This window comes from Centroberyx gerrardi, chromosome 20 (assembly GCF_048128805.1).
Source record: "Centroberyx gerrardi isolate f3 chromosome 20, fCenGer3.hap1.cur.20231027, whole genome shotgun sequence".
Taxonomy (NCBI): Eukaryota; Metazoa; Chordata; class Actinopteri; order Beryciformes; family Berycidae; genus Centroberyx; species Centroberyx gerrardi.
Genome location: NC_136016.1, coordinates 11394378 through 11407235, shown reverse-complemented (window position 1 = coordinate 11407235; position 12858 = coordinate 11394378). Strand labels below are relative to the sequence as shown.

The 12858-nt window shown below is 44.5% G+C and overlaps 1 protein-coding gene across 1 annotated transcript in view; it reads right to left on the bottom strand.

Moving 5' to 3' along the window:
* LOC139913741 (PH and SEC7 domain-containing protein 1) overlaps positions 1–12858 on the bottom strand; it is a 39302-nt gene that overhangs the window by 16050 nt on the left and 10394 nt on the right. The window contains exon 7 of the mRNA XM_078290840.1: positions 11275–11364. Within this exon, the coding sequence (XP_078146966.1) occupies positions 11275–11364 (90 nt within the window). The remainder of the gene's footprint in view (positions 1–11274; positions 11365–12858) is intronic.

Genomic DNA, 12858 nt, shown 5'->3' with positions numbered 1-12858 from the left:
TGTGTGCATGTACATCTAGATTTGTGCATGTGCCAGCATGACGGTGGAGTTGATTGAGAGTTTGATTGAGAGTATAAGTGAAACATATGCAGAGGTCCTGTCACATTTGGAATAAACACATCAAAAGTAAGGGACACTCTGGGGATTTAAAGGCTGGAGACAGAAGAGGGAGGCAGGGTGGAGGAGGGTAAGTAAGGGTAGATGGAGGTGGAGGGGAGGTGTTCGTATCAATCGGAGCATCAATCAGAGTCATTCAGAGTCTCGGGGCTCATTGAGACAAGGATGGATGTTCGTCACCTTCACCTACTCGCTCCATCAACGTCACACAGTGCCGGCAAATGAGGGCCATTAGCCTTGAGTGGTGGCCTTACACAATATGCTGTACTGAGCTGTAGTGTACGGCTAGTCAGGCCTGGACCAATCCCCTTGATCAACTCCGCTCCACCATGGTAAATGATGTGTGTGTACGCTCCATATATGAATGTATACAAACCACTGTATGGAATATTGCTGTTAGACAAATGTAAGACATAACTGCAATAGATGATAGACCATTTAACAAATTTAGCAAATTAGCTTTGAATGACAAGACACTGGTCATGTTCGATATGACATAATCCCACATCGCATGTGTCACACTGACATCAAATAAAGTGGAAAAAAACTGATTCAGTTCTCGGTTTTGATGATGATGCTGATAGAGTTCACACTATCAAGCTGCAGTGTTTTTTGTCATGAGAGATGATGTTTCAATGACATTCTGTAAAAGTTGACTGACAAACACAATTTGACCTCAAATAACCGATGCAAATGGATTTCTGGTTACGTTTGAGCTGAACCAACAGAAGTTGTTTATATAGTGTTCAGCGTACTATACCTTCTTCCTCTTACGGGCCTGTGGGTGGTTCTGTCCGTCCTGAGCCTTGCCCAGCAGGTCTGGAAACACCAGGGGTTTGAGTGAACGGGAGCGCGGGGTTCTGGGATACCGGAACGGGTCCATCATCCGGAAGTCCCGTCCGTAGCGCACGGAGCAAAGAGAGCGTGAGCGTAGGCGTCCCGCCGAGTGCAGACTGTTAACGCCAATCATGGCCAGAAAGAGGGGACGGGATGCGGAACACACAGAACTGGACTCAGTTCTAGTACAGGACACTCACTTCAAATCCACCAAAATCTTGTCTGTATGTTTACTTCCTGCAACAGTTATGCAGTGGTGTATAAGGAAAGAAAAATGTTGTTCCTCCAATCAAAAACAGTGTGAAATGAGGTTCATAATCTGGATGCTATCCAACGGACACCAAGTTGTAGGATGAGAAGCTTATGTGCCAAAGCGGTTGACCAGAAGACAGCTGGAGGAGAATTCAGCCGTCACAGAGAGCAGCCGGCGAACAGCCAAGACCGTGGAGGCGAGGCGTCATCTGGATGCTGCCAGTCAGTCAGCGGTGGATGATGCTGTCAGCGGGCATCAAACCCCAACAGCCTCTCCCCAGAAAGTCTCGATCGACGCCCACCAGGCAACACCGGAGTGACCCAGAGCGAGAGTGGCCACCCGACTCTGAATAATTGATCAGACGGCCATGTATTATACATGTAGAGAAACGACTCCTTCACTGCAACTCAGCGTCACAGCGGTGATTTAGACGGGAGCTCTCCTGTGGGAAGGTGAGACTTTCCTCCACAGGTGAGTCTATCGGTCACGTCGGTGCAGTAGGATGATTTATTATTTAACTCCGGATAAATCCAATGTGATTGCGCAGGTGTAATGGCTCTCTATAGAACTTCGGTGGGAGATGAATTACGGTTCATGGGGAGACCATTACGGAAAACTGTACTTTCTCCAAACAGGTGTTGAGGAAGTGGGTAAACATTCCCTCTCTACCTGGCTGCAGAAGGATGCCAGCCTCCGCCAAGTTACCCACTACAAGCACAGGGACAAATACTTAAACATACACACACACACAGACAGACACACACACACACACACACAGGGACCCAAGCTGACACTCTCACAGATGGTATGCAACACTTGCAGAGGTGTGAACGGACAGCCAGCATGAAACAGATGGGCGCAAAATGCGGAAATGAAGAGGTAAAAAGACACAGGCGCACAATAAGCTCGCTCCGCTTATATTGACACAAACACACAGTTAAGCACAAGAACACACAATAGAGAGGGAGGGAGGGAAGGAGGGAAGGAGGGAGGGAGGGACAGCCGCCCTCGGACTTCAGAGCAGGGATTCCAAAGAGCACTCTCAATTGCGTCACTCGGACAGAGATACAGTAGAAACAAAATAAATTCGAGAGATGAAAGAAGCAGGGGACAAAAGACTACCAAGGAGTTACAAGGGGAGGCGATGAGCATGTAGAAAAGCAGTGCAAAAAGCTGAGATTCAGCGCGCTCAACAGAGAATAATGAACGATCCTGTTGCTCCCACTGTAAAATGGATACCAGTCAGTTTTACAGTCACAGCGCTGATTGTCAGATTATCCTCCTCCTCTTTCTCAGAAGAATCAGTTCTTCCTCCTATTTTCTGTCCATGTGTTGCGGTCCGTTGTCATCGCTTACTCCCTGTTCCCCCCACTGTGATCCACTTCTCTCAGCGCCGCTCAATCAGTGCTTTCTCTCAGTCCCTCTTTCCACTGGTCTCAGTCTCTTCCCATCGCGCGTACTGTGGGTGTGGGTGTGTGAGGAAAAAATGACTGTTCTCCCGCTGATGTCTTTCATTGCCTCGCTCCTCTTTTTGTCGTTCCCCTGGTCTATCTTTCGCGATCCCTCCTCCCGGTCCAGTGCTTCTCTCTCTCTCTCTCTCTCTTTCTTTCCGTCTCTCGTCTGCTGCGGAGGAGAGGAAAGGAGAGCTGGCTGCCTGAATCGCAGACAGAAAAGAAGCTGATAGGGACACTGCTCTCTCTCTCGCGCGCGCACGCTCTCGCTCTCTCGCTCGCTCCCTCTCCCTCACTTCGTCAATGCGTACCTCCCTCCCTCCATCCCTCCCTCCCTCCCTCCTTCTCTCAGTCATTCGCCAGCGAATCACCGTCTCCCAACTGCCTCCTCCGTGCATACACACACAGACACATGCAGGCGCGGACACACACACATAAACACTTTTTTTAATATGCTTCGAATGGCAATTAGCATTCAGTGGTTGTCTTGTCGCTGAAGTGGAAGAGACTGGTAAGGTGAGAGGAGAGAGAAACATGGAAAGAATCAGCAGGAAAGGGGCTGTGTGTGTGTGTGTGTGTGTGTGTGTGTGCACGCATGTATATTTCAGCAACACTTAATGAAAAAGCTCCACCCCGGCACAGAAACGTGACAAACAAGTGTGTATTTAACATTCAGCACCACTGCTATTGAACTATGAATTAAACATAAAAAAAATGCAGAAGCATCATTTTTCAAACAAATTTGCCCCCGTCCTTTCAGTTTGCACACGAGTGTCAGTGATGATTAGTGTTTTTAGGATTTAATGCATTCTAAAAAGCATCACAACCAGTTCAATGAAATCTGACTCTATCACAACACACAGATTTGTGATTTCTATATGATTATGATTGCAAAACCCAGATTTTCCCTGCATTCATTCAAGCTACCTCCACCTCAAGAAAAAATATGAAAACACCTAAACATTACTTACTGTAATTTCCCACAAAAAGCACAAAAAAAGGACATGCCCATAATAATTTTATCACAATGAAGTATCAAAAATAAAGAGCAGTTTCAGTTCTGCATCGAGGAATACAACCAAAACTGGGACCTGACTGGAACCAGAACATAACATTTCCCCATGACCACCATGGCTAAGAAAACAATTACAGAGGAACCACTGAGCCAACCACACCGCAATGAGAGTGAGCGAAAGGAGAAGAGAGAGAGGAGGAGACAGAGGAGAAAATGGAGCACCTGACAGAAACCTGGGCATACAAGACAGATGAGGGAGGAGTTTCCCCCTGGAGGAAATTTGTCAGATAGAATTATTGACTTTAGAACCAGCAACAGGGACGGGGTATAGAACAAAACCTGGAGCCAGGGGCGTGACAGGGGATTTAATGATTGTGTCACTCATACAGCGTGGGCATTGATGGGACTGATTTAAAAAAAAAAAAAAAGATTTATAGTCACAACAAACCAAAACATTAATTTTCACAAAGTCATCCTAGGGAAATGTCCATCCAGCCAGAGAGGTGCTAGTAAAATGTCCATCCATGCTTTTGTCTACTGCCTTTCAATATAAGATAGAGTGATCTTAAGACTAAGGTGTTTTTTTTCCCCTTTCCCTTCTTTTCTTTTTCGTTTCCCCGCAAAATATAGCCTCTTTAGAATTGCTTAATTTGCATTTTTATTTATTTGACTATATGCTTATGCTTTTTCTGTTGTAGAAAAAATGTCAAAGAAAAGATGTATTTGAATGAAACGTATCATACGTGTTGTAAAAGAAATTCTTTGACAATAAAGTATAAAAAAAAAAGACTAAGGTGGTTGTGGAAGCATTTTATCTTGTAGAATATTAAATGATGATATTCCATCTACAATTTCACAATTTCACCTCAGCATTGTTGAGTTATAGCTGTTGCTAAAATAAACAATCTTAAAATACTTGGCCTTGCACTGTTACATAGAACATTCATCAAATCTTGTGTGTACAAAAACCACGGACAATTTTTGTTTTCCCAAAGTTAAAGACACCAAAAACAAATCAGAAATCAGAAATAATCACCATGACAAAGCATAGGGGGTGCCTTTGGCCTGTGACTGTTTCTGCAGTTAACCCAAGACAAAAACACAAAAACACAAAAGCAACATTCCTCCCTCATGAGTAGTGCCTGTCTTTCGATGTGCATCGTCAGGACAGACATGTTAGGTGAGCTGGGAGGTGACGCTGTCCCACTGGCTCCTGTGCCTCTATCAGTGGGCTGGGACAGGAGCAGAGAGGAACATCAGCGAGCCGGGAGAGTCGAGCTAACCTTTGACTGCAACCCCAAAACAACTTGCATCAAGATGACAGCCTGTTACAGGACGAGCCGGGTCCAGGAGGGAGGTAAAAGCTTTGGTGCTAGTTTCTGTCACTGTCTCTCTTTCTGTTTGTCTGTCTCTGTATTTCTCTCTCTCTCTCTCTCCCTCATCTCTCTAGAATTATTGTTCCTCCCTCTCTCCTTGGCTCAAAAGTTAGAGAAGTGGGCTTGTGACTGGAAGCTTGAATCCCAAGACCGGCTGTAAAACCATCAAAGTACTTGCACTGGGCAGTTACCATGTTTCAAAGTGTGCAACTGTGAGAATGTGAACCAAGGTGGTGCTAAAACACAGAACAGAGAACGCCCGCTCAGCAAAACCTACCAGAAAAAAGCCAAATATCTTTCTTTTGTTGTCACTGTCACTCTATGCCCTCTATCAGTGTATTTCCCTTTCTCTCTGTCTGTCAGTCTCTCCCTCCCTCCCTCCCACTCAATATCTCCCTTCCTGTCTAAATTTCTCCCTCACGGTGAGTTCAGACAGCTTTGGGAGAGGGGGAGCGCACTCGAAGCCCCCCGTCTCTGCTGACCTCAGCAGTAAACTCTCTCTGTAACTGCGTCTTTCTCTTTCTCTCCATCATTCTCTTTCTCTCTGTCTTTCTCTGTATCTCTGTCTTTCTCTGTATTTCTGTCTTTCTGTCTTTCCTTTCTCTGTCTCGTTCTGCTCCCCCCCCCACCCATAATGGGGCTCAATATTAAATTTTTATTCTTTCATTTTTTCAATTTTCATTTAAATCAATGTCCGTTTTGCTCCTATCTATCATTGATTTACATAACATATTTGGACCTATAGCCAGTTCATGAAAGCTTTTACATTTGCTGTTGTCAGGTAGCTTGTGATGCGTTTTATGTTTCTGGCAGCAGCAACAGCAGTTTGTTGGGAATAAATAGAAGGAGAACTGGGTAGTTACCATGAAGAGTGATAGCCACCATGGCTGATCAGACAAAGAAAAGAGCGACACCTACAGAGATTCAAACTGCATCAACAGAAAATCCAAGGAAAAAGACGTCACAGTAGGCCTACTGGACACACTGTTTGATTGACAAGTGATCTCTGGGAAGTGCAGTGCAGAAACACCACAGCAATGAGCGCTTAGCAAAAAAAGATGTCACCAAAATAATAAAAGCGAAGATCACGTGCATTGCCATGTTAAAGGTGACGTTTTCTCCCTGCACACGTTGGATGTGCAGCCATAACGGTGAAAATAGCAGCATTCTCTCTCTGTGTCTTTCTGTCTCTCTCTCCCTCCTCAGACATGACCTGCTTGTCTCTGCCCAGGCTGGCAAGGCCGGCGAGCGCTGGCACCAAGCAGTGCAGATTTCAGACATATTCACAGTTGGGCCAGACCAACAGCAGGGAAAACTGCAAGAATGATTTCTTCTCCTTCATTTACAAAAGTAAATAAGTCATCCGTCTTTTCTGTCTCTGTCGATTCTGCGACGCAATCGATAGCATCAATACAGCTAATTACTGTTTGAAGAGCTTGGTTCAGCATCTTATTGAGCTATACGACATTACCATTTCAGCTGAATTTGTTCTCTTGCTCTAATGTGGGCTGGTAACCTACTTCAGTGCATCATTAGCTCTCACTTCAAGCCTCAAGCCCTGAGCAGTGGTGAAGAAAGAGGGAGAGAGAGAGAGAGAGAGAGAGAGAGAGAGAGAGCACAAACCTATCTCTGAGACTCACAATAAAGTTTCCACCAGCTTCGGCCAGCAGCCAGAAATTAAAATGCTGCAGGGAATTGTGATAGTGAGGCAGCAGCTAAGTTTTCTATACAAGTTGGTATAGGGGGGTAAAGAAACGTCAAGTTTTAATGAAGGCTTAAAAACTTGCCGTTGCATTTAGACCCCAAATCCTAATCATTTCTCTTCATGGTAACCTCCCAAACACTGAACCACTCATCTATTATGGACACAGCTGGTCCACATACTGCAGCATTCCAAAACAGCTACTATGGACTGCAACATTTGAAAAAAGTTACAAAATGATTGGTAACAAAAAAACTGAAAATATTACAGTACTTTTAAACAACAGTAGCCAACTGACAGTATGTCTTTGTTTGACAAAATGACACTTTTCCATACTGGAGGCTCAGCATTATAGCGATATTGAATGGTGTTATCATTTTTTTTTTCGAAATGGACAGAGCAAAGCCTTCTGTTATTATTGGCAAAGTGAACATACAACGATTCAGAGGCAAGACTCTATCTATCTACTCTATATATTACAGCTAAGTGATTGAGAATGAATGTGATGTCGATGGAGGATCGCCTCTGTGCTTAGACTGTAACCGTTTGTCAGCCTGTCACATCTCTGTTGAGTGAGAGTATGGATGACTGGGAGGAAATGTCCCCCGGTGTACATTAAGATACTTTATGGCCTCATTATGAATCCTAGAATGGGAACACATTGATTGAGACAAACATGCTTGAGCACTTGAATACTGTATGTGTACTCGATAAACCCATCATTCCATTACTGGAGGGATGTAGCGGAGTGAACACTTTAATCATGTTTTCATTTTCATTTTAATCATGTTCTCATGTTTTATTCAAGTAGATTTAACCCATCATTTTAATTTATATAAACCTCTTTGATGCTAACTCATTACATAGGCTACAATGCTTGCTTGTATCAAGTTGCATGAACATAAGAACTACAAATCAATACATGAATTATGCTGTTCTGCTTAGGGCCAAAACACAAAACAGTGTTACTTGCAGAGTAGAAACCATAACTATGGCAACTGTAACTTCAGGCTAGATAGGCAGTTGTTCAAAACATCTTGACGGCCGACTGGAGACTTTTCCGATACTGTTCAAATGCAACATAATTAATTGTCGGAATGAAAAACGAGCAAACATTTCAAAGTGTGGAATGAAGGAAACATGCGCAAGTCTTTCTGGGTAACACCGTGTGCAGGGAAGTGGGAGAGAAGGCCGCGTGACGCCAAAGCCAGCTTCACACACTCAGTTCAGCAGATTGCTCCATTCTGCTCCTCTATTGTGGTGGTAATGGGAAACATATCAGTGGGTTTAATCAGAAGAGGCTGAACTGGTGAGAGAGAGGGAGGGAGAGAGAGAGAGAGAGAGAGAAAGTTGAGAGGGACTAATTGAGAAAGAGAAAGAAGCTGTGAGGAAGAATGAGAGACAATGGAGAGAGGGAGTTAATGAAGGAGAGAGAAAAAACAAGAACACAAGCAGGAAAGCAAGCAAGAAAGAAAGAAAGAAGGAAAGAAAGAAAGATGTGGGACTAATTGAAGGAGAGAGAGGGAGGGACAGAGTGTAACAGAGGGAGAGAGAGGTAGAGAGAGGTATCATGGGGATGCAAAGCTCCACTCATTATTTTCCAGTCCACCAGGCAGCTGATTTCTGTTTTAGCTACAGGACTCGGTAGTTCAGCACCACTCCAGTGTTTCCTGCTCCTCAGAATAATGCTCCAACATATGGCGCACGCTTAAATAAATAATCACCTAACACTTGTGCTTTACGATGAGTGTAGCCCATGTTAATGCTCGTCATTTGATTCAGGCTTGACAAGATGAAGATGAAAAAACATCACCTGAAATGTATCATTCAATCTCTAAAATACAGAAGATGCAGTCTGCATAAGCATTTTGTAAACCAAAGACTGTCCTTGAAAAGCACTGTAATTAGTTTTAAGTTCTATAAATCATTTTGCAAGTGTAGGTGCCACTATTTCCAAATGGTGACGTGATTTTGGAATGAAACTCTTCAAATTCACTATTCCATTCCATGCAAAAGTTATTCCAAGGTACACTTAATATTGAAAAAGAAACATACAGAACATGCTACAGTGCAATCCAAGAGTGGAGAAATATTTGATCACGACTATTGATCTAACAAAATATGTCATGCTACTTCAAGTAGTGATCATATGAAAAAATATGCCACTAGCAATCATGTGTCGATCATAAAATGTATCTCACATCTTGGGCAGAGAGAGATGACATCATGCTACCAACTATCCAAATGTCAACTTTCTTTTATTTCCACACAACCAGGCTGGTAGGTGAAAATGTATGACATCAGTATACATGACATCATTATGTATGACTTCAAATGTCGTTGGTAAAACTGATCTCACACTGTGAGTGAAGAGAGATGACAAAGAAGAAGGTCTAGATGGAAAAGAAGGAAAGAGGATGAATGAAGAACTGGTCATTTTCTGGACCCAGCATGACGTAAGAGGGATTGAAGCCTACAGAGTGGAAGAGATGAGGAAGATGAAACATGTATTTTGCCCTACTCTGGGGACACGGGTATTCCTTACTGCTGAAAATAAAACACTTTGAACCTCAAGGAAAAGAAAGAGGGAAGGAGTGAAGGAGAGAGGGCAGAGAAAGGAGGGAGGGGTGTGAGGGAGGCATGACAGCTGCTGTGAAGCCGTGGCAAAATGGAGGTAGAGGAAACAAGTGGCGAGTCACGGACAAGGTGTGTGATATGTCTTTGTCTTTGTGTGTGTGTGTGTGTGTGTGTGTGTGTGTGTTGGGGTGAGAAATGAGCGACAGAGAGAGGCGGAGACAGAGAGAAGGATTTCTCCGGCTCACTCCTAATGCACTTACAGTATGAGAAAACACACATACCAGACATGAAGGGGGGAAATGGGAAAGCAAGAAAATGAGCGGAGGAAATGAGGAATAGAAGGATGTGAGGAAATAGCAGGAGGAGGAATGACAGTCATTTTGTAGCAGGAAATGATGGCGTGATACAGTTAGAGGAGAGGTGAGGAGAGGAGAGGAGAGGAGAGGAGAGGAGAGATGACAAGCAAGGAGAAAGGAGAGGCAAGGAGAGGAGAGGAGAGGAGAGGAGAGGAGAGGAGAGATGACAAGCAAGGAGAAAGGAGAGGCAAGGAGAGGAGAGGAGAGGAGAGGAGAGGAGAGATGACAAGCAAGGAGAAAGGAGAGGCAAGGAGAGGAGAGGAGAACTGGGTGGAGGTGAAAGAGTGTATCCAGTATGACAAAGATAAAGGTGCATGAGAAAAAGAGAAACAGAAAGGAGAAAGAGATAAAAAAAATAAAAAAAAGAGCTAAACAGTGACAAGATAAGGAACAAGTGGGAGTGGGCAGGCAGAACATTTAGAGAGTTAGAGAACAAGGGAGTGAAAGAGACAGAGAAAAGAGAGAGCGTGGCTTGAGGGTAGAAAAGAGGAGAGGCTCAGCGAGAGAGAGAGAGAGAGAGAGAGAAAAAGGAGTGGGAGCTGGTGGAAACTGGAAGCATGATTTAAAAGACTGTTCCTGGATCTATACGGCGCATTAATAAAACAGCTACCCCAGGTCAATGGGCCTCTCTCTCTCTCTCTCCCTCTCTCCCTCCCTCTCTCTCTCTCTCTCTTGCTCTCTTTCTTCCTCGCAGTCGTGTGGCGGCATGGGGGCTGATGCTATCTTGCCCTTAATAACAGCCACAGCTTTTCATTTCAGAATTCATTCCCTTCATTTCTGCAGAAGGACGCGGCCCCGCTCTCCCTCATGCATTATAAATACCCCATTACAACTTGTTGACTCGTGCTCCGGGGCCCTGTGGCACATTGACGGACCGCTTTGCAGACAAAACTAATCAACGGCATCATCATTAGGCGCACCAACGGACAGGCTACCCGCACTGATTGGGTTATTTCGCCACGTTACGCGCCCCCGGGCCTCCGAACCCAGTGGCGTCTGATGGCTCTGGATCTATTGTACCCCAACTCAACGGGGTTAAGCTAATAGCCTAATCTAATGCTGTTCGAGTCAAGCGCAGGCACCCTGAGGCGACCGATATCTCCTTCTCCTTGTCTCCAGACGACACAACAATTAGTCTCCCGCCCCTCGCTGTAGCTGGAGTGTACCAGGAAGTGTCAGGCCAAGGCAGGCCTCTGATTGGAGGCCTCTGGAGATGAGGTGAGCGCCAGCTGGCAGCGAGTGCAGGCCAGACAACCAGGCTCAGTAACAGAGATCAGAGGGACAATGCACTGCTGGAACACACACAGTCTGCTCTCCCTCAATTAGGATGTGTGTCTGTGTATGACTGTGTGTGTTTGTTTGTGTGTGAGTGTGTGTGTGTGTGTGTGTGTGTGTGTGTGTGTGTGAGAGAGAGAGAGAGAGAGAGAGAGAGCATTAATCAGTGCATGTGCGTGTGTAAGTACCTTGTTTTTGCATGTGAGTGTGTGTGCATGTGTGTACATTAGCACATGTACACATGCAAGCGTGTGTGTGTGTGTTTGTGTCCAGGTGCATGTGTGTGTATGCCATCTAGACATCAGAATAACTTACTTTAAGCAGATCCTTGGGGAAATCTTGGCCATCGTTCAGTCCCTCCAGGTTCCCAATGAACTGTGTGCAGGACATCCTCTTGCCAATGTTCTGAAAAAGACAAATGGTTGTCTCATGCTGTTATTTTAACATAAATTGCCAGGACCCAAATCCTGCTGAGACCAGGATTGGGGTCTCTTTCATTGCAGTCAATTCAGGAGGTGGATTTTAATCCAAATTCAAAAATGTCATACTTTTGCCATTAAAAGCTCCTATATCCAGCCTATGAAGAGGTAATTGAGAATGAAGGCTCTCTCATTATTAGATGAATCGCAGCCTCAATTTCCATTTTGAACTAAATGAATTCAAAGGATAGTTGACTCCAACCATGGTCTCAATATTAAGGAATTGTGATCATAACTCTGACAGGAAGCAATGACAGAGAGGAGGTTTGAGGGTTAAATCAAACTCATTAGGTATGGTATGGTATGGTATGGTATGGTTTGGTATGGTATGGTATGGCATGGTATGGCATGGTATGGCATAGCTTCGTATGGCATGGCATGGCATGGCATGGCTTGGTATGGTATGGTATGGTATGGTATGATATGGTATGGTATGGTATGGTATGGCATGGCATGGCATGGCATGGCATGGTATGGTATGTATGGTATGGTATGATATGGTATGGTATGGTATGGCATGGCATGGTATGGTATGGCATGGCATGGCATGGTATGGTATGGTATGGTATGATATGGTATGGTATGGTATGGCATGGCATGGCATGGTATGGTATGGTATGGTTTGGTATGGTATGTTATGGCATGGCATGGCATGGCATGGTATGGTATGGTATGGTATGGTATGATATGATATGGTATTGTATGGCATGGCATGGCATGGCATGGTATGGTATGGTATGGTATGATATGGTATGGTATGGCATGGCATGGCTTGGTATGGTATGGTATGGTATGGTATGGTTTGGTATGGTATGGTATGGCATGGTATGGCATGGTATGGCATGGTATGGCATAGCTTGGTATGGCATGGCATGGCATGGCATGGCTTGGTATGGTATGGTATGGTATGATATGGTATGGTATGGTATGGCATGGCATGGCATGGCATGGCATGGTATGGTATGGTATGGTATGATATGGTATGGTATGGTATGGCATGGCATGGCATGGCATGGTATGGTATGGCATGGCATGGCATGGTATGGTATGGCATGGTATGGTATGATATGGTATGGTATGGTATGGCATGGCATGGCATGGTATGGTATGGTATGGTTTGGTATGGTATGTTATGGCATGGCATGGTATGGTATGGTATGGTATGGTATGGTATGATATGATATGGTATGGTATGGCATGGCATGGCATGGCATGGTATGGTATGGTATGGTATGATATGGTATGGTATGGCATGGCATGGCTTGGTATGGTATGGTATGGTATGGTATGATATGGTATGGTATGGCATGGCATGGCTTGGTATGGTATGGTATGGTATGGTATGATATGGTATGGTATGGCATGGCATGGCTTGGTATGGTATGGTATGGTTTGGTATTGTATCTTTACTGTTCATTAT